At 32.8% G+C, this 24,419-nt stretch overlaps 1 protein-coding gene across 1 annotated transcript in view; it reads right to left on the minus strand.

The window, feature by feature from the left end:
• Window positions 1-24,419, minus strand: part of LOC123716319 (putative phosphatidate phosphatase) — an 80,105-nt gene that overhangs the window by 33,099 nt on the left and 22,587 nt on the right. Inside the window, exon 2 of the mRNA XM_045672004.1 lies at window positions 15,329-15,480. Within this exon, the coding sequence (XP_045527960.1) occupies window positions 15,329-15,480 (152 nt within the window). The remainder of the gene's footprint in view (window positions 1-15,328; window positions 15,481-24,419) is intronic.

The raw sequence follows: 24,419 nt of genomic DNA on the forward strand, positions 1-24,419 counted from the left end.
CGTAAGGTTTTGAACCTGTTTTAACCACAGGTAAAATACACATACGCAAATCTATGACGTGACATAGCCATACTCTGTATTCACATTGAAAAAATGTAGTAAAAATCCAGCGTTATATTATTTTAATATGTAAAAGTAGTTTAGTCATTGGTTTCTTATCTATATTAATGGTATATTCCTTCGTTTCGGAGGTCATTATACAAAATATAGGTGTGAAGGCGTAAAACTCACAGTATGATACAATTCATATAATCTTGGACAGGTCGAGGTGAGGTTCAGACAAGTGTCAATAAAATGTGTTAATTAGATGATGAGTGGTGAACGCACGACTTGACGTATCACTTATAAGCTATTGAGAATGATTTTACAAAAAAGATTGAGGTTTCACATGTCAGAATTTCGAATTATAAAATATATTTTTTACCTACGTCACTTTTTGAAATATTTTCTCTTTGTTAATTTTTTTTGCTACCGGAATAAACGGGTAGGAGGCTCAACTGATGTGCTCGCACTGCCAGAAGGCTCGAAAGCGCGCTGCTTATATTTTAAGAATTGGTACGCTCTTTCCTAGAAGGACCCTAAGTCGAAGTGGTTCGGAAGTACTTCAGTGGGCAGCTGGTTTTACTTAGTGTTGGTGCCCGACAGAAATTGTCTTCGCTCAGTAGTGGAACGACGGACGTCAAGGTGATACAGATGGTATTTTGTAGGTATTCTTTAGTTCTTCTTAATAACGAAAGGATAGTTATCACATATATGATATAATGTATGTAAACAGATATTTAAATGTATATGACGGCGCCACTATCAATGTTTTGTAAAACAACGTGCAACGGGCGATTAGTCGAACGATCGTACGATGTGTCACTCGATCCCCACTACAGAACCAATATAAAGCAGCGCGCGCGCACAACTCAGGCAACCCCTTCCCGACAAAAAGGGCTCGTAGGAGGCCCCGACACATACTAACGGATCCGGACGATCCAATTACTGTAGCAAACAATAAATTAAATGCCGCCCGCGCGACCAATAATAAAAATAGAAATTCACAGACTAGGGTAAAAAACCGCCTTCACCGGGGAAGGCGAGGACCTTTACTTCGCACTTCGCTCACTACAGTGAGCTTCCTTCCAGCCCTTCAGGCGATTGACCACCCCGCGACGGCCCAAGCCGAGGTTCGAGTCTCACAGGAGACGCCCTTGCGCTAGCCGCGGGAAAACAAGTCATTCTGGCCGAGCTACGCTCGCCAAAACAGCCCGAGCTGAGCTGTAAAGGCCCGACAGCGAGATTCCATTCAAAAAAAAAAAACAACTCAGGCAGTCGTTCATCGACCATTGCCTGGTGCACACGTTACGTAATTACCGAGTAGCCTTCGAAATATTTAGCTATTGAATTTGTTTATTGAAATCGTATTGAATTAAGAGACTGAAATTAGAATTGGAATAAATCAAATGATTGGGAGAAAACTTTGTGTTTGTTATCTTAACAATGTCGGGGCCTGACGCTACATATACATTAACTTCTGCTTCTAATGTAAATGTAGTAAAATAAAGTGTCTGGTCACTAGGTCTCCCTCTGTTGTTGGCAGCCAATCTCGCTTGACAATGGTACTTGACAATAATTTCTACATAACATAATTTAAAATTAAACAATTTTTGCACTATAGGAATATTCTTCTGTATAGAACAGACAAGATGTCGTTTAAGATTTTTTAGTGAATGTATATAATGAGATTTTTGAAACGTTAGTGATAATTTTGTTTTTACGATACTGCTTAATTAATAGTTGTATCGTCATGGCATTGGTGGAGCGATGTCAAAGCGTATTTTGTCATCTCTAAAATCCCAGTGGAATGTAATTTTTATATTTTACCTTAAATAAACAGCTTTACCATAAACAATCCGCTTTCTTCTTCTTCTCATCCGGTACACTCTTGACAGAGCGGTCGTGATCGCTATTTAGTAGTGGTAATCAAAGGAGCAGATGTGACGCGCTTCACGACGTTTCGCCATCGTTGCCCATTAGTGGTCAGCCTGCTACACTCATTGAGTGTACCCTCCTACGGCAGACTTGATCTGGTCAGTCCAACGCGTTGGTGACCTTCCGCGCGGTCTAGTGCCTTCTATCTTCCCCTGGACGACAAGGCGTTCTATGGACTGAATACCACGACGAGATACGTGTCCGAAGAATGTAAGGATGCGAGATTGTACTATTGAAAATAAACGCTGCTTAATACCGAGTTCTTGAAGTATCGAGACATTTGTACGAAACTCGGTCCACGAAACCCCAAGCATTCTCCTCCAGCACCACATTTCCAGAGCGTCTATTTTCTGTCTTTCCACATCTCGCAAGGTCCACGCTTCGGCCGCGTACAGAAATATAAGAGTAAACAATCCGCTTGTTACCTATATATTCGTATAAAATATTCTTTGTTATATTGATTCAATAACAGCTGAGTCAGCATAAATGCCACTTGTTCCACCTACTTAACCAAGTCAATCAACTAATTTACATACGCTATGCAAAAACATCGCCACGCCCCCATTGACATGTGTGCTGATATTGATCATGAATCAAACATTGCATACAATTGACACGCAATCAGATAATAAACAACTGTAAGCGGGAGAAAGTCAGTTGAGAAACAACTCGGCGTCAAAAATAAAGCAAGATTGGGATATTTTAACTGGACACTGCCCGCTACGTTATAAGCTTATCAATATTTTATTTTTCGCTGCTACGAGCTATAACCATATCTTGATGGTACTCCCGTCAAAGCATGGTTATGACTTAATTAGCAGAGTTCGATTCCCGAAGAAAATCGTAATATGACACAGATTTTCAAGTGTTTTAAAATATTCATTTGACTGAGAAGTCACTAAATCGGGATACGGCAATAATTTCACTTATAAGTATATACAAACCAATACACACGCCTACATATATAAAAAGACTAAAAATTACAGTAAAAGATTAAAATATTTACAAAATACCAATTTCTTGAACTATAGGAACTGAAAATATGTTTCAACGTTGGTAAGTCGTTTACATGACGACTACATAACAATGATGTATTTTTTCTGCATCATTCGTAAGCCACATTCCTATAGCCTGAAAACTCCTTGAACATACTCTTAACTTGCTTCCTCTTTCATAAATAAATACACTACCAAAGAACAAGACTAATTATTCCTTAATTACGGTTCTAGATTTTCCATGAAAAATTATAGCTGGAAAATACAATGACTCATTTCCGTTTAGAGTTAATGAAAATTAGTAGTTATCGACAATTATGAGACGTATGTAAAAATGTTACCTTTTTATGTAGATCAAAACAGCTGAATCATATTTGCATATGTATTTCGTATTGTTTTCTACTATACTATGTTATTAATAAGACAATATTCATATATATTATATAAATATATATATACTTTAATATATATTAAAAATATAAAGGATTTTAGTTAACTTAGTGTTACTTACTACATTTGGTTGTTTAAACCGATTTCAAAACACCTTTAATTAAAAACCTTAAAAATTAACCTACATAGTAGTAACAAAAACAATTAAAAGTAGTAAAGAAAAAATCAAACAAATTTAAAAAGTTTGGTCACGGATTAAGGTTTAGATTAATAAGCATAGTTCTTAAACGTCTGGCAAAAATATCGCTAATTAGATCTTTTAACTTCGTAGACTAATTAACACTTAATATTTAATTCAAAACATATAAGAAATATTGTGATTTAACTTTATAATGTTATATTTAAGGAATTTATTTTAGAAATAAAGTTCTTAATGCTAAGTCGCCATCTCTCAGCAACTTCCATGCAGTCAAAGCGAATAAAAAAAAGTTATATGTAAATTATGACAAAATAAGATAACATAAACAATATGCTAATAATATTGAAGGTTATTTAATCTCAATCATCATCGTTTAAGAGCTGTTTATGGCGCATTGTTTATTTAAATTGCTAAATATATTTACACATTATAGCAAAGTGTTCATTCATATGAATTCCCACGAACACAATTTGACGAAAATATTATTACATTTAGGTGTTTTGCATTTCAAAACACGTTGTATTTGACCAAGCTACCAAGTATTTCAATTTTAATGTAAATTAATACCATTAAATTATAAAAAAAAGAATTAACAACAATTAAGTCTAGGGCCGTTTTAACTGAAGTACTTTAATACAGCGCGAAGTGTTTTATGAATAAGGGGATTGAAATCTTTAGACCGTGTCAATAACGGCACATCTATAAGATATAATGCAATCATGACGTCTTAAAGCCGAAAAGAAAAAATATTTAAAAGTAAACTTATCCTTACAAATACATACGGTGTGATATTTGCCAGTGGTGACCCTACTGTAGTCATATGACTCTAAGAGAGGTTTCGCGAGTAACGAAACCCTACTATTAACATCCAATGTTTAGCCCAGTAGTACACCAGAGCCTTAAGGTAATTTCTTAGGTATTCAAACATCCTTATTTGGTTCAGTGTGGTCGCAAAAGTTGATATATTATAAAAGTTTATTTGTCAAGCTTTAGCTATAGGCATTCTCCCGTGCCCGGCCCATTTGAACGCATTACCGCAACACTATCTTTATGGCCACATTTTATTGCTGTCCCCAAAACGTACAAAAAGGATTATCATTCCTAAAACTAACATAAATTTGGATATAGTGTACTATTTCTGTCCAACTTAAAAGATAGAAAGAAATGCTATTTCGTAAAAACCTTGTGATTAATGGTCATCTTCGGTATCTTTAAGGAAGATGTCGACATCAATCCGAACTATTACAATAGGAATTCAAGCTAGTGTAGAATATATTAACCGGAAGTAATCTTTTATAAATCGACGTACGAAGATTTTGACCGATTAGGCGATGTTGATTAGATAAACAAAAAATAAATAAATAAAAACAAAACAAATGAAAGAAAAATGTATTCTAAAACTGAAGACGAGACTAAAGTTACTGCAGATAAAACTATTACCGATCGAATGGTAAACTTGAAAATAGTTGTACGATCTTGTAACGAGCTAATAAAGAACAGATAAGTACAATGATCAAGTTGACCCATACGTGACAGCTGATGTAATTTAGAAATCACATTGATAACGTTTATTTATAGCGATAGCCGCGTTGCTGAGGTACAACCCGCATGTCAGCTAAATTTAGACATCGGAACACCGGCAATGACACCATTAACGAGTTCCCGACTTTAATCGCGTCCTTCACAAAATTTCGACAATTCGTTATATAAGTGTTACGATTCGATGGATTTTCAAGCTAGTTTCAATTCGATTATCCACGTAAAAAAATCTGTAATTGGCATATGCAAATATATATTTGACTTCATCTTTTTAATATTAATTATATACATTCATCATAACGTATGGCTATCTGAATTAGAAAAGTTTTAACGAAATTACACATACAATATTAAATATCTAATGCTTTTTTAAGATTAAATTTGAACAAGAGTCATTTGTAAAATATGAAGAATGCGACTTCATATATTGGTATAATGCAGTATGATAGCACAGTTCAAAACCCCCAAGAAGCAACGCTAACGATAAAATAAACAAATACAATACCGAAACTAGACTAATAGCCGATAATATGAACAAACGTAGTTTTTTGGACGCTATCAAACTTACCACGGGTATGACAAACACGTTAATGGAAAACAAACATAATGGGCCGTCTACACATTCTTAAAGGTGCTTTCAGGTGGTAAATTTTTACATAGTTATAAAAATAACTTTATCCCTGATAGATGAGTAGCTTTTTACCCTAAAAAGTTTATAATGCTCCTTCATAAATCTCCATATCATAAACTAAACCAGTGTGACTGCAATTGGATGTTTAAATATATCATGGGATATATATATGTAAATATAAAGTTTTCAAAGTATAATGTGTATTATCCATTTGGCCAATTGTCAATATAATTGACCAAACACAAAAGACTATCGTAAGTCATGGCATAACGATGGCTGTCAGAGTTTTAACGTGTCATTTGAAGAATTTAAATTAAAAACGATTTCAATAACACCTACATAACAATTGTTAGATTAGTTGGGTTAACGTGGTTAAAAAACAATCAAAAGACATAGGAATAAAGAACAACAAACCGTACACGGACTTCTAAACCAGATAATTCAGACAAAACCTTAAGGTGCTAATGGATTCTGTCGCAGATAACATTTGTTTAAATTGATACAAGGTTTTTTGACGGTTGAGGCAACACTTGTTGCAGATAACATACTTAAATCAAGATTTACACGTCAAAGCCTCTCTCTCTTGGTGGTCCGTTTTGAGTATTAAAATAGATGACATAAATGAGACAACTAATGTAAAGTGACTGACACACACCCTCGTTGTTGTGTATTAATTTATATGTTAAAAAGAGATGCAAGCTACGATAAAATTCAACATTCCTTAGGCTGAACCTAGAAAAATTAAATTTAGTATTTGACTAGGTTTGGGTGTTTTACTGTTAAATCGGAAAGAATTAATTTTATCTATCAATTAAAAAAATAAAATACTTAAAATATGTTAAATTAGATGGGCTTTATCTAGAATGACAAATGACGACATTGATGACTAGGTTCATTCTCGTTGACATTGTTCATTTATCACTTTGCAATATTTCATAAGAGAATTATTAATTGTTGTTTATTTGTAAATGCAATTATATACCGTGTACATATTGATCAAATATAACGGGATTCTCCTGTTAAGTTGTACAAGGGTTTCTGAAGTCGACAACGCAGATTTAGAATTTTTTATCACTTTTCATAGAAGTCAACCTCATCATCATCTGTCCCTCTGCTTCTTTGTTATATTTAAACGCTTCCAAAAGGAAGCAAGAGATATAGCGCCGCTATTGGGGTGATTTGATATGTAAAATGGAATTTTTTAAATTGTTTACGCAGTTTGAATGATCCTGCAAGCCTGACGGCCTGATCACTAATACTTGTTTACCAATAAAAGTCTACAAAACATACTCAAGGAATTTTATATAAAACTGAGGGTAGGAGGCTCAATGTTATAAGGCTGGCGAGTGCGTTGCCCTTTTAAGAATAAGTAAGGTTGAAAGAGTCAGAGCCATTACTAAGGGATTAAGTTTTGTTGTTATTCAACCGTGTTATATATAATGCTATGTATATAACTTATTACCACATCCACGAGTCGATTCGCACGTGTCTTTAAGGTCATTAACGGTTGAGTAAAGTGTCTACGATAAGGCTGATAAGATTTCTGTGTGAACAGTCAAATTTATGAACACTTCCTACATAAATATGTTTAGGCTTAAAAAATATATATACGCTATGTTAGCTATGCTATATAGAGCAATGTTAGCAAGTGTTACCCAAACATGCAGAGACGAGGATTCCGTATGACAAATTTTGTACATCGTGTGTTAGCATAAGGCATGTGTCACTCCTAAGAGTGAGTAGATTTTAAGGAATGACTTTAGTACAAATCTCTACTTATACAAGGATTTCTTGGCTTAAAATAACAGGATGTTGTTGATATACAAGTCCAAATGTGAACCAAAGGTGTTAGAACGTGAAACGGTTGGATTCGTTTTCGTATTTAAGTTTATTCATCTGATGGATTATTTAATAATGTTAATAGTATTTATTTGGTTGTCAGGTTAATTAAAACTACTAAAACCTATAAATATATATATATACACTTATAATTTACATAACCATTACAATATTTACGCAACTCGAACGTAAATAAACAGTCAGGTTTGTTAAAAACTACTAAAACCTATAATATATACCTATCATTTACATTACCATTACATTATTTACTCAACTCGGACGTAAATAAATTATGTAATGCAAATCCAATAAATTGTTTTCCCAATACAAACTATCACACTGCGGCAATTCTCGCCCTTCTCAGCCGAAACACGAAGTTTGCTGTTTTCAAGAGGCCCGAAGCTAGGGGGTTGACGTGCTGCTGAAGTTTCTCTTCGTATTGTTGGGTTGATCGTTTAATGTCTTCCTAGACAGTGATAATTCCCAAATATTTTCTTCAGCACATCGTAACTACTACAACAACCTACTAAACTAACTATACTTCATTATTACAATATAGTAATCGTTTGCAGAGCCATCAGATAACAGGCACTTAAATGAATTAGACATAGACAAATAAACTGATATTTAATATGAAAAGAGCTTACAAAATAAACTTGCCGTAATAAAATAAAAATATCAAAAAATCAGAGTTCGCGTAAACATAATGTCTGGCAGTATGCCAATGCAGTAGTCAAGGTGAAATATGGATATCGGACACTAAAAGAGATTTGTAGTCAAGACAAATAAATAATGTAATAGATATCCTACACCATAGTAAAATTATAAAAAAATTAAGCATTTCCAAAACTCTCTGCCGCGTCCTACCACTAAGCAGAACTTGCTGTTCCGAACCAATACAACTCGTAGTTCTCCTATTTCCCTACGCTCTTTGCGTACTGATTCCTATAAAGACACCAACGTGCTTAAATACTATCAGTTTGAATAACCATTGGTAGGGGTGTATTATTAGGTCGGCCTGTTAAGATCACATAACCCGCTTTTTATCCCGTAAAATTTTTAGAGTGCCTACCTGCCTGTGATATATGAAAAATTTACTGATAATTATTTACACCTAAGAATAGAGCTTTAAGCATTTACCGATAAAATTCGTCGGCTCATATTGCCAAAAATGGAAGAAAGAGTAACTTAATTACAAGTTAACTTAGGGACAGGTAACACTTTAATGATTTAAGAGTTCTATATGTAATGTTTTCCGTTTACAGTTACGAATTCCGAGACACCTTCGTCATTGAAACGCTCTTATCATGACAGACGACCTTATGTCATACACAAATTTATACAAATTGTAGTGAACGTTTATAAAACCTAAACATAATCAAATATACAGTATGTATTTATAATTTTCTCAACGTAATTAGAAATAACGACAACGGTTAATAAAAACAAAATTGAATCAAATTTAAAAAAGTATGGTTTCTGTGGCAGTGTGTACCTTTAACGCTGGCAGCATTTCCTTGCTGTATCCGTGGAGTGATCTACCAGATGCCAACTTAAATTTTTAAATTAGCGTCGGAACACTTGAACCCCATGGCCCAAGAGTCTCTACTCATACAAATACAACATCAAAGTTGGAGGGAAGACACTTTTATTTACTCTTTTGAAATCTATACGTACTAGAGAAGCTGACAGACGTTGCCGTGTACACGTCTTAAATACACAAACTAATCATTCACGAATCCACTTAAACATATAAAATTTCATCAAATGATTCCATAGAAAACAGTTTAGGATTTAAAGATTATTCATATCGTAAATAGATTTTTGGAACAAATTATCACACAAATCATTAACTTAGAGATTGTTTACCTTCAATTACTAAACAATTAACATTTATTTAGGGATATTACTCAATTTTTAATCGAATACTTGATTAACGTAAGATATAGCGAGCGTGAATTCATTAATCAAACGTCATTAGATGAATTAGCCAGTTCCGATCAGGGCTTAAGGAAATTGAACCGTCAATGTAAGGGAAAATTTTCCTTTTCATTTACCTTGTTTACTTTAAGAAAACCATTAATTTAATTAATGGAAAATTGAGTTCGTTTCTGTTGTGCGTCCGTCACCCAATAAGTACTTTAATTAATTGAAATTTTAATTCTACTTTCATTAAAAAAATTCAAAATAGTAATATAAAAATATATATCTTAACTTTGGACACTGGTATTTTTTACTCGAAAGAGTTCCCAAATCTTATACATTGTAATGCAGATCTACTTATAAACACATATTTATTTATCTATTTTATTAACAAAGTTTAACTACTGCGCTCAATTTTTTATTTGGCAATAATAGAACTATATTAATTTTAACCTTAAACTTTATTAACGAATTGCTATTCCCTTGAATTGATTGTTATCATGTGATCTACAATTTTGTAGAACTTCTCGTGGTCTACGCCCTTTTTAAGAACCGGTTGTAGATTTAAATTTAGAATCATTTGTTTTTCAATATACATGATAATTTCACTTTGATTGAATCGTTTATTAATCGAAAGGCCATAAATATATTTTTAGTGCCTATGGGTTAATACATGGAGTAATTACACGGGTTCCAATTCAATTAATGTCAAATGGTCGTAAAAGGAATTCATGAATGAAACTCGACAAATATGGAAAAAAGTGGTGTACCCGGTCTAACCACTACCTGTTCTGTGAGATTGTAAGATATTGTGTGTTAAAGATGTTATCGAATTGTCAGCAGCCTATAAATTATTTTTACTACTTTTCTTCACTTGTTTTTTTGTATTTATGTGTATCTAGTTTTCAGGCAACCCAACCTTGTCTTCTTCTACTCCAACAGCTTACTTAAATTATACACAAAAGATCAATGGCGCTAAAACCTTTTTAGGTCTGGGCCTCAGATTTCTGTATCTGTTTCATGATCATTTGTAAATTGAATAGGCATGTAGGTGAATTTTGGGTCCAAGGCAAGGCGGTTCCCTCACGATGTTTTCCTTCACCGTTCGAGCTAATGTTAAATGCGCACATAGAATAAAAATCCATTGGTGCACAGCCGGGGATCGAACCTACGACCTCAGGGATGAGAGTCGCACGCTGTAGCCATTAGGCCAACACTGCTCTACTAAAATTATACATAACAAAAAAAATATACTAAAAATATAGCCAAATATGGAATACATAATATACACAAAAATGTTCAATATTTACAAAACTTAAGAAGGTAAAAATCAATAAATGTAGATTTAATATATATTAACTAAGTATACCATATTGGAGTGTGTTCTGTAAGTGAGGGTGTGTATGTGGTGTCGTTATTATTAACTTGGCCTCTGGATTTATTTTCCTGTTTTATATTTATTTTCTTACCTAAAATAATAATACGTTAAAACCCTAATGTATGAGCCAAGGCTGTACATTTTGCTCACTCTGGCTTTCTTAGTTTATAAGCGTGATGATCCCTATGTACGAGCCAAGGCTGTACATTTTGCTCACTCAGGCTTTCTTAGTTTATAAGCGTGATGATCCCTATGTACGAGCCAAGGCTGTACATTTTGCTCACTCAGGCTTTCTTAGTTTATAAGCGTGATGATCCCTATGTACGAGCCAAGGCTGTACATTTTGCTCACTCAGGCTTTCTTAGTTTATAAGCGTGATGATCCCTATGTACGAGCCAAGGCTGTACATTTTGCTCACTCAGGCTTTCTTAGTTTATAAGCGTGATGATCCCTATGTACGAGCCAAGGCTGTACATTTTGCTCACTCTGGCTTTCTTAGTTTATAAGCGTGATGATCCCTATGTACGAGCCAAGGCTGTACATTTTGCTCACTCTGGCTTTCTTAGTTTATAAGCGTGATGATCCCTATGTACGTGCCAAGGTTCGTACATTTTTGCTCATTTACAAGCTTGACAAATTCCTATGTTTGTACGTGCCATGGCTGTACACATCGATCACTTAAAAGCGTGACGATTTCCCACATCGTCGGAGTTACACCCCGAGAGCATAGCCAGATGTAGGCACTCTCTTTGACTGTTAAATTGTATTCATTCGGTTCATAGCAATTAGCACGTCATTATTTCGCTCATATTCTAACACGCGAGTGGTAAATATAGAGTAAATCAATAAATCTCTATTATTTGAAGCATCCCGTTGACCCAGGAACCGTACACCTAAATTTATCAATAGATAGCGTGATTGCTTGTATTCCGTTTTGCGTAGTCGGTCCCAATGTTCTGTCATAAATGGAAATAATGATAAAAACAAAAGTACTAATCAGTTTTTAACGGCGTTTGACCCCCATTTCGCAAAAATGAACCTCAGTTGACCCGTAATAGGACACTCCCAACCAGACCATTACTGATGATGGATGATCCATATTACACCCTCGGAAATTTATTTCCAGCTTCTTCAGAACTCCTCACGTCTATCATTATGTTTATTGTACTTCAATATAAACACTCAATACACAACACACAATAATCAACACTGGAGACTTTATTGTACCTATCAATAGTACGGTACACAAACCTAAGCGTTACATTCAAATTTTTGAAGAACTTGAGAATGGTACTCGGCGAGTGTCCACAACAACGCAATAACAGCTATTCGGTTTTCTTTCTATGTCCACTCCATCGTGAAAAATTACGAAAATCTATTGTTTTTTCTTTTGAAACACTCAAAAATAGAATGCACTATTTTTTTTAAAAGCATGTTCGAAATTTAAACATAATGTGCCAGTGTCAGAGCTTTGGGACCAACCACGTATGTAAGTTTACTAAAATATATACGCATATTGTATTAACAATTAGGCCATGCATAGTAACAGAAAAATGAACAACAGTTGCACAGAAAAGGAAAAAAATTTTTTTTTATTAGGTAACACCGTGGCTAAGAGCGTAACAAACCATTCTCACACCAATAAAAAAGGCATAAACATTTAAATCAAGAAATCTATTACCAAGTTCTTGTAATAAAATAAACCAGTAGTGATAGTAATCTCACATTTTTGGGTTCAGTCAAATGAACTGTTGTTAAACGTAAAACGAAATTGACAGAAAAGGATTTTTAAACTTTATACAAAATAAAATATTTTTCACTCCTAAAATGATGAAGCCAGACCAAATATTTTAAGGTTTATTTTACTTCTATATAAAAATATACCTTAATATGCACTAGTACAACAGTTACTAACATTTCCTATGGAAATAATGTCGTAAACAAGGTAACCAAATACTAAGGATTTTTTAATTCTTTTTGGCATTTTATAAGGCCGTATTTTGGATTTACCTTTCTTTTGACTTTCAATAACACCGTACCCGGGACATTTTAATGCATTTTCCCACAATAATTGTACAAAACCCAACATTAGCATTTATTGTTAAAATAACACAGTAGCTGTTAATCTTTAATCACATTAGGGTTCAGGGACGGGTCCGATCATAGATAACCGTTATCAAGTCAATATCATCTGATAACACGATTCATTAATGGAGCCAGTGTCAAATATTAACAACTAAGCTTTACTAAAGTTAAAGGAAAGTTTCTTTTAGAGAATGTGTATGTGTTAAAATGAATTGATAGTGGAAAGAAATCAAACTCTATTCTTGTAATGAGAGCTTTTCCTTTTTATGTGCTCCTGGTTAAGGAAAAAAATCGTGAGGCTTAGACCCAACTTTCGACGGCGTGTGACCACTGACTACTAAAATTTTGATCACGATTTTTTTTCGATTACTTGGATGGTTCTGATGCCGTACTAAAGTTGCGTTGCCACATTTACACTTTGTCAGACACGGAAGTGGGCGGCGTGACTACGTGAATAGGTCACCAGCGCTAACATTGCTCCCGTTCGCTATGGTTATTGTTGCGAAGGTAGAATAGTAAATACCTGGTATTAGTTCATAACCAATCATGTAAATTCCAAAATACGAGTCGTTATTGTAACGATTGTTTTTTTACAAAGAAGTCGTTTAATAGAAAACCCAAAGTAAAGAATTAAGGCTGGCAGCTGGACTCAAAGTTATTTAAAGCTAACCGTTCTATTACGACATTTAAAATAATATAATATTATATTTTGAGCTATTTCGGTAATTAGTTAATAGTTTTGACTGCGGTCTTAGTGACGCAAACTAAAAAATGTTTTATTTCTCAACGTAATTCCGTTGCTCAGCCTTGCGTTAAGCCAGGTGCAAATAACTGAACATACTGTAACAGATGTGTCAATCAACGTGTGCGATAAAACATTGTTAGTCTGATGTTTTAATACCATATAGGATTTAATTCATAAGATTAAATTAATTTAGAGTTTTAAATCTTTATATTCTATAGAAAATAATGTTAGAGATATACGTATCTTTTTTTTTTGTTGTATGAGGTGAAAATGCGCTTGCGCAGGCCCTCGCCAAGGATATCGAGCTTGACGCGGGGACTGTGGGGCTGGGTCTACACTCAAATCCCTCTGCTATTCAGAGGGGTAGCGAGACCCGACCCACTAAAAACACCTCAGCCCTTCACACGCCCTAAGATGGGCCCTCGGGGTTCGCCGGCATTCTACCCAAGGAGAGATATACGTACCTACCCTAGTTCTACTAACTTCAGACATATTTTAAACATTTGTTTGTAATCTTTCAAGTTTCTATAACAAAACGAATCATTTAATTTATTTAGTATAATTTATCAATTAAATATTTTACATAATAAAACCAAAATAGTTATTGTAACTTAGATATTAAGTTATATTATATTATAGTGTAATTAAGTTAAGAAACACGAAGGCAGTTCTCTCGCTTGTAATAAACGATACGCTTTAATAATACTAAAATCTATGTTGTTAGAATTGTAGTCTAGAAACGGATTACAATTAGGACCTGAAAAATACTCCATAAAATGGGAGATTTGAGGATGGATGTCGAAAATAAGCCTGCAAGGACAATAGCGAATAGGAATAAAAAGGGTTTTGTAATCAAATTATCGTTTAATCAAATAAATGTTGTTATTTAATAATTTATTTATACCTTTGCGGTCGACAATCCGGTCGACATGAATTATGGATTAAGTCAAAATTTACCATAATAAATGAATATTTGTAAACTAACCATAAGTGTGCCCACAGTGTTTACAAGACCTTAGTAATATGTAACATAAGCATAAGGTGACAATAACTAATGGTTACTCAAACATTTCAATTGGTCAATATTGACCGCCGATGATCGGCTCCAAGAAGTCACACTTCGGTTACTGAGAAAGGTAATGTCAAAGTGTCAAAGTACCAATAAACACGACGAAGCCTTAGCGTAGTATGTTTACAGAAGTTTAAATTGAAATAAAATATTTTATTCTGTATTTTACAGTACTTTAATTATAAAATTGTAAGTATTATTATGTCAAGAATCGATAATATGTTAAAGGGAAGAGACTAGCTGCCCACGACATAGGAACTCCTAGTGTTAAGGGCTTATCACATCTTTATAACATAATAAAGTGTTTTCTTTTCTTTTTTAATTAAGAGCGTTTCAAAGGACCACTAAAAAGGGGTGTATATGGGCTACGAATGGCCTTTGTCTGACCCGAAGGCTCACATTTTATGAACAACAACAGTAATTAGTATCAGCTGATAGCTGATAATGCGAGTAAATTATAAAATTCGTTTTAATGTCAGTTAAAGAGCTATTTAAATCCATATTCTGTGTTTGATACATTTAAAGCTATATTTTTGTCATAGATTAATTTGAACTTACCGTAAATACGGGTAAACCAAGACCAATGATGTATAGCATAACGTTGGTGACTGTAGATTCTTTGTACGGGTGCTTAAGGGTCTCGTCATCGCAGAAGAAGCCTCGCTCATACGGAGCTCCCCACAAGTAGAAGGCGAGGATTAGGAAGCCGACTGTAACAAAAATTTAATGATTGACACACAGTTAAATAACTCTCTGCAGACTATAAAATTATTCCTGAGTGATAATCGAAACTATCATGAATATAAACTAACACTTTGATATTATTCAATTTAAAGGTACTAAATCTCTTTAATTTCTCTTTCTCTAATGTCTCTCTATGTAATTTATTTTTATTAAGATTTCTGCTAAAATATTGGTATGAGTTTAAAAATAAATTAACTATGGAACAATTCAATATATACTTCATAGAATATAATCCGCCAACATTGTTCCAATTTTAAAATCTATTATTATCATGTTCTCCGTACCATCGACCACAGTTAACACATTTTTTAGAACATCCACAAAGTTGTAACACCAACAAGGATATTAACAGCGCATCGGTTATAAATCTAAAAACCCCTAAAAAGTCAATAAAAAATTTAAATTGGTGAAGAGTGATCCCATTTGAATTAACTATTGTTTTACGGATTGTTTCGTCTCCAAACATTCGAGGGACGGACAAAAAACAGCAGGTATGATATATAGATAATTGAAGGGTTTGGGACAAATTAATTGATATTTGAGGTGAGCACAAGATTATTTATTTTTTCTTTCATCGTGCACTAAGTTTACTTTAAAACCTTCGTGTTGATTATTTTTCTTCTGCCTCTTTAGCAACTTATATAAATATTAATTGTGACTCATTAACCCTTGGATAAGCTTTTACATTTTTCTTTATATTATTATTATTACTATTATTTTTTATTGTTCCACACTAGGGTTGTCTGGAAGAAATCCCTTCTTAGCGATAAGGCCCATAGCTTAATAACTTATGTAACCTGCTTTCTTATATGTATGTTTTTGTAAAAGGTGACGAAATATAAATAAATATCTTTGTGAAGTGAATAAGTTGTTAAACTTAATACCTACATGCTAATTCAATATTTAAAAACTTGAATAAAGTCAATAAAGTATGGTATTTTTTGGAAACATGGGGTGGGGAGTAATGTGGGATTCGCTACTGTCTAACCCACTAAAACAGCGTAGACAAGCCCGCATCACACGATCTGTCGTTAAAGCCACAGCGGCTACCGTCACAAAATATATACATCAACCACACTTAGCAAAAACTTAATCGCTAACAGAAATACGCGGCGCTGGATTTTGTTAAATAGAATATCTAGTTTTTATTTTAGCTAAAATTAAAGTCAACTCCATATCTGATTTCCCAAAATTTCTTAACTCACATTTTGAAAAAGTATCAAACGTAATCTAACAAAACTTATTAATAAAGACAAATTATTGAAGTGAAACTTCTTTATCGGCGTTGGAAGAAAAATTACCGTCACATTTTTTGGTTACGCGTCACACTTTTCGGTTACGTGTCACATTTTTCGGTTACGAGCCATCTTTTTGTTGTCCGTACTACGGTTGATTCGAAAAGATTCGAAGTCATTAATAATAAAAATATATAATAACGATAATAATAATTCTATAATTATTACAATTAATGAAATTCTGTAATAATCTTAGTAGTAATAAGGTGAAATGAAATAATTGTATTATTTGTATTCATGTCTATGATAATAAAAGCCTTTTGTTAAACTTTATCTAATTTACCTTTATTTAACCAATTTCTGTAAAGTTGCACATAGTAGATCATTTTTCGAAAAATAGGGTCATAAAGAAGTTTCACAACTTACGTGTGTACACTAGTACACGCACACATTTCCAATATATTTTAATCTATTTATCCATTTTCAATTATTATGACTATGTTCATTAAGAATATTGTAAATACAGTATAAGTTGTGTGTTGAAAATAAATCTATTTTATAGAGAGAATATTCTAAATGTAACACACTTGTCTCACATTTCTTTCTATAGCAACGTACAATGTGTAGTTATATTAAAAATCATATCCAGTAGTTATATGAAACCGCGTTCCCCTTTGTTATTGATCCGTATTCCGTACTAAAACAACACACACTCCATTATCGTACACTTTGTTCAAATCACTGCTGTCTAAAACTTTTACGATCTCTGCTAAGAGAATTATTATTGTAAGTTACATTTTAAGTTTATATTTTAGTCTTAGCATCCACTGTCCGTTATATATGTAATATAATATATAATCTTTGACTAATAAACAATAAAACTAGACTATAAAATTGTGTAAATTATGTTTTTCAATAAACAAAAGCTCTTCAATTGTATTAACATTTGTATAAGTTAAACAAAACATTAATAACAATACAGCCCTTTAGAAACTAAGCCACAGTACGTATATGTTTTTAGCCCAAAACCTAGATTAGATTAGATTATAGCCTATGTGTTATCGAATGTATCTTCTTCATAATCAAAAATATAGTAATCTATATACATAAAAATTAATCCCTTGGTCACGCCATCACGCGTGAACGGCTGGACCGATTTGGTTAATTTTTTTGTTTGTTGTGTTTATTATTGTTAGGAGAAGGTTCTTATCAAAGAAAAAAATAAGAAAATTGCGCGGCAAAATTAGAAAATTTAAGTATACTTAACCACCATATAAGTAATAATCGCCACAATCATTAAATGTAATACTTCGATCGGAGTTATTGTATTTTATTAATATAATACCAACAAAACTATTTATATATGCGCGCAAGAATGTTGTATATCATAAAGCATTTTTTGTTTATCGTACCAATTCGAAATCAATACTCATAGTTAAGGCAGGACAATGTCTGTCGGGTCCGCTAGTTATAAATAAAACTTATGATACTTTAATTATTTTTAAAAAGTACGTGGTTGCGGATACGTTGATAGAAAACAGAAAAAGGGTAGAAGTCTATGATGTCATTATACAAGTCTGACAATTGACTTTATTGCACTGCATTCATATATCATAATTCAGCAATTTAATTAAAATTTACTGTATTATTTTATTTTCTATATATTATATTTTTTTTTTCAACGTAAAATGACTCATTTTCTATTCACAATTACTTTAACTTTAAAAGTCACCATTACCCAATCGAAAATTAGAATTTTCTGCTCTATATTTAAGAAAAAGTAAACAGAGATAGAGATTATAAACAGAGATAGAGATTAAAGGATTGGCCTAGAACTTAGTTTTTTATCGATATATTGCAATCACTGTACATGACCGATAAGGTGTTGAATTTTTTATTATGTTACGATCACTTTATCATCTCTGAAATATAACATAAGATTTTCGTATGTTCTAAACTACAAACGCCATAATTCACCGACACGAAAAAGCATTACAAATACAAACAAATGTATTAATTTTGTGTTGTTACACTGAAATATATTTTTCTGTAACCAAAATGCAGTATGGAGATTTAAGCCATGCACACGTAGGATGAGTCACTATCAACACGAACAAAGGTGTATGACCTCTTGCATAAGACATTACACAATGTTAGTTTTTCATAAACAATAAGTTGATATATTGAAACTATAGGCGGACGCGTATTTAAGCGCGTTTTTTTTTAAATTTATTTTATTGTGGTTACGTAATTAAAATATTATAATACATGAGCGTGCGACTCTGAACCCTGAGGTCGTGTCTAATCCCGGATGTAGACCGACATTTTCTTTCTTCGTGCGCAAACAGCAAGCGTATAGCAGTGAAGAAAAACATCGTGAATAAATCTTCAAGCCGAATTTTGACATCTTATAAGTTATATTAAACGTAGCGTCATACATTGATGTCATTTAAAGAAATACTTTTCTATAATTTTACGTTGATGTGTTAAAAAATCTATTCAAATATCTAGCAGTTGAATAAATACTAAAGGAATTTACAGCCGCTGATAACAGTTACCGTTAAGTAAATTCGTAGCACTTATTATATTGAATAACGATACAGATAAAATACCTAAATGTAGAGAGAATCGATACTGAATATATATTGGTTTAAAAACTAAAAGTACAACTTTACGTTATTTTATAACCCGATTTCGACGGATTGATTTAATTCGATATTTTGCGATTCGTTAAACGTCAAGCTAGATACATACAAAAATATATGAACGCAAAAGAATATTTGTAAACCATTCATTTATCGAATCAAAAAATACAATCGATTTATATCTGCCAGACCGTAACATGTCTCATTCCACCGGAAAGCAGTAATGAACTGATGAATGAACACTCAACATTGTAAATTACGACTAAATGTTGCCGTTATTAGTCTAGCAACTGTCTCACGACCATTTCCTCCATGCTGATTCTCGTTCTGTGCCAAAACTAAGCCAAAGAAGAGTGAAATGTTAGTAATAATTACTACGTTATGTGTAGAACATAATCCGTCATTAGGCAAGCATGAATCCACGCCTGATTCATTAACATTTTTAAGGCTACAGTATGTGTTCAGCTTTTTGTCAAGGCCAAACCTCCCAATTATTACAAGCGATCCAACAAGGCACACCTTATAATACTTTAAAATTATATTAATATAGGCAATGTACACTTATGAACAGTGTACTTCTGAATGTCAAGGGTCAAATCAAGGTCGTAAAACGGACGAAAAGATTCTCTCTCTTCTATATTGTCAGGTTTTTTAAAGAATACCTTTAAGAGCTGGAACTATTATGTGATGCTCCTCATCATAAGCTTTTAATTAGCTACATTAATAAAAAAATGATTACAGAAAAAATCTAACTAAACAGATATAACATTTATATGGCAGTAAATAACATATTTTTAACCAATAAACGTGAATATGACGCACAGGTATTTTAAGTCTAAAAGCTTCTTAAACTCACGCCTACACAACGGACGAATAAATGATGTCATAGTCCCAATAAATTGTCCTAAGCAAACAGTTACACCTTCTTAGTACGCTCATCGTTGCAAAAATCAGTACAAATTATAAATATTAAATAGTAGGGATAAAAATGGGCGACCATATCGCGATCTTTTCCAGCCATTAATATAAAATAAAATATAATTATGGTAATATATCATAAAATTATATAAAGTGAGCGCAAAAACAAAACATACTTAAAAAGGAAAGAAAAGAACAAAACAAACATTTAAAACAGATTTGATGGACATATAATAGTATAGAGGAGCTAAGTGAACAGAGACAGGAAGTGATTTTCCATAGCCTCACTAGAAGGCACTCGCCAAGACAGGAGAAGTTATGCGATAGGATTTAAAAGTTGCATCTTTTGCTTTATTATGTAAAAATCGATATATAAATTACTTAAGCCATGAAACCTTATGAATTCATTTAAAACGATCCATTCGCAAAGCATTGAGAGCATTCAAAAATAATTTACTCAACAACTTTCATTAATACAGGATTAACTCAAAGTCACCCGTACCAACAGCGACTTAAGAAATTTAATATAATATGACTGTACGATCAGATATCTTTAGCCGGTGTTACGCTCTTGTATATAATGCTAAATAATCAAATACAGAGCAGTAACATCTTACAGGAAATTAATATTGTCATCCATCCATTGCAATGGTGTAGAATCATTAAAATTTTCCAAATTCCACCTACAACAACCAACCTAGGAGTGCACCATCTTTCGTTTTTTTCTGGATTATAACGGATTTCTGGATTATTGGACTGAACAATTTAAAGAAAACATTGTTAAGTGCCTATCTCGTAACTAATCCGCTGTTTTGCTGGTAATTTGTTTGCTAAACAAAAATTCCTTGTACTTTTATTTTATCTTGCATATATTTTCTATTGTATTTTTTGTAACATTTATGTTTACCTAAATTGTCATATATTTTAGATAAAAGAGCTTGTAACATATATACCATAGATTTAGTATTATGTATATGTGGTAAACTTGAATAAATAAATGATAAATAAAAAAGAATGTGTGCGTGTACTAGTGTACACACGTAAGAAGTGAAACGTCTTTATGACCTTATTTTTCGAAAAATGATCCAATATATGCAACTTTATATACATTGGTTAAATAAAGTTAAATTAGATAAAGTTTAACAAAAGGCTTTCATTATCATAGACATGAATACAAATAATACAATTATCTCATTTTACCTTATCACTACTAAGATTATTACAGAATTTCATTAATTGTAATACAATTATTACTATCGTTGTTATCGTTATTATATATTTTTGTTATTAATGAATCAACCGTGGTAGGGACACGAAAAAGATAGTACGTAACGGAAATATGTGACGCGTAACTCAAAAATGAGACGGTAATTTTTTTCCAACGCCGATAAATAAGTTTCACTTCCAATCGCTTTCAATAGTCAAGGAATCTAAGGTTTTTTTATGTGTTTCTTTAATTGTCTATTAGTACAGAAGCCTGATCATTGCCTATTAGAAAAAAATACTCACAAACAGTTAAATAATAACACACCACGCTATCTTACTAAAACGCTGTAATACGCAGCCGCATACAGTGTACAGTAAGCTCACGTAGTTTTCACATGCACTACACACGTTAAATGCTCAAATACAAGCACGTATTAAACAGTGTGCATTATACATACACACTGACATCTGCTCTCTCGCTCTGGCTCACAAATTACAGGCGACTATGCTTAGAAGACGGGAGTGGGGACGCTACGAAGTATGGCACAAAGAGGAGAGACCGATAATATACAAATTGTATGTATATTTCTGTCTCATTCTTTCCCCTGGCTTCATCCTACACATTTTTGTATTTGTGTCTCTTACCTGTCGTTTTTCCGTTGCATCCGGTTTGAAATCACAACGATTCTAAAGAAGTTTCACTTCAAAAACAAAATACAAATTAATTCTCACAGACTGCTTAGTATCGGCTAGTCAGTTTTATTACTGACAAACAGAAATGTGACAGAAACTGAATTATAACCGGGGGGTAACTATGAATTAAAAAAAAATAATTTAAAGTTTATTCATTTGAAGAAGTCATTTTAAACTAGATATATTTTGCTTTGTTAACTTGCTGCACTATCTTGATAGAAATATTTGAAATTAAATAATTCATAAGCGGTTAAAGCGCTAAAAGCGGTCCTAAAAATGACAAAGCGGTTTAAAGGAGGGTAGTCACTAGTCAGTAATAATTTATTGCTTTGTTAGCCAAAACAGGCATTGTTTCAAACGAGTCATTGTTATAATGTATGTTAAGTACAGCTGCTTCGAAAGCCTCATTTGCAACTACAAGCCTTTATGATTTTTTAAAAGCTTAACTGTTTTATATTTGAGCTAAAGTTCAAAACCATGAGTTTGACCTTAACGAGTGATCAACATAGAATTTCAAAGAAAGCATTGGAATTTCTCCTTACAACAAATTGCTATGCGTACTATACGCATTAATAAGCATCCAATGGCGCTACAACTCTTAGATATCTTTAATTATTTTTATTTTATAGATGCACATCTGCTCGTTTCCTTACAAAGTTTTCCTTCACCGTAGAAGAAAATTCCATTGGTGCAGGGATGAGCAATGTAAGGTTAAGCCCCCAGGCTAACACAACTCTAGTACACATTACGCATAAAAAAGGATGAATTCAATAATGTGTCTATAATGGAGCATATTTTGGCCTATGTTACTTAAATTTCTTTTAAAAAGGCAAGCGTAGATTCCTAATTTCCTCTAGATTGTGTCTACCCGTATTATTACATTTTATCAAGTTCGTTAATTCAACGGTGTTCCCACTTGTAGATTATTAGGACACATAAATACGACATTCAAAGGGGATTGAAACCGATTATATAAAAATTAAATACCGTTATTTCTCAATCCCGAGCCCGTTTACCAAATACATTCATACTCATAAGGTAATGCTGAAATAATTTTTATTATTTATTTAAATAAAAATACAAACATTTATGAGACGGTAGAACATTAAATGGTCACAAATTCTCTGTCCACCGAAGCGTAGACATTAATTACAATAGTATTATAATAATTGATTTACATTGTTAAGGTATTCTTGAAGAAAATCAAAAAAAAAATCATCAATTTAAACAAACATATGTTCTTTAACAATTCCAACACATGTAATTAATGAGAGAACATTGATTAACGCTTGTCGAGAAGTCGGCGCGATTGAACATTTCTTATATCAATTGTTGAGAGTAATTACTTAATCACTAACATATTAACATTGTCTTTTTCTTTGTATGGGTTCTTCAATAAAATTAATTGCAATTGATTGCATAACTCTTATAAGTGGCTTTATTAAATGATTTTAATTCTTTCAGACGAGAGACGAGAAACGTTAAACAAAATAATTAGTAAAACAAACGCAAGTGTCTGCTTCGTGCCTAGAAATAATAAAACTATCTTTATTATATTATCGATTTAAAGGATCTGTAAAATTTATGCTATTTATCAAACTTAACGTGCCCTATACATCAGTGCTAAGACACAAATAAAAAACATTTTATATTTACGTTCTCCGTAACTCGTAAGAAACCTTAAGATTCCAGCTATTCATTTCATTAAGTTGTACATTAGTATAGATATTTTTCTTTTATACGTGCTGAACTAGAATGTAGAAAGTGTATCGAACGGGATCTTCGAAGGCAAGGTCACAATTTTTAATAACGATAATAATAAAACTTTATTCACGACAGATTTTCTTTAAATTAAAAAGTTGATTAAGAAGAGTGGCGGAGAGTTTCTTGCCAGTTCTTCTTGCCGGCTCTACGCCCTTACATTTAAATTAAGAATCAATTAAATATTTTTTCCGTTGACGTTCATAAGTTCACTCGGTTACCTATAGGTAATTCATATATGAATAAAGTTAATTTGAGTTTGAGTTTATGATTGTGACAAAATTGATCCAACGCTAGTCCCCACATCAAAAGCCCATGTTGTGAGTGACATGATAACAATTATTTCGTGGTACACAAACAATCAATAATATTTTAAATGTCATCAAACTAGCTAGCTATATAGCTTGTAGATAATAAATTAAATTAAAAATCATTAGCTATATAAAC

The sequence above is a fragment of the Pieris brassicae genome, chromosome 11 (genome assembly GCF_905147105.1).
Source record: "Pieris brassicae chromosome 11, ilPieBrab1.1, whole genome shotgun sequence".
Lineage (NCBI taxonomy): Eukaryota > Metazoa > Arthropoda > Insecta > Lepidoptera > Pieridae > Pieris > Pieris brassicae.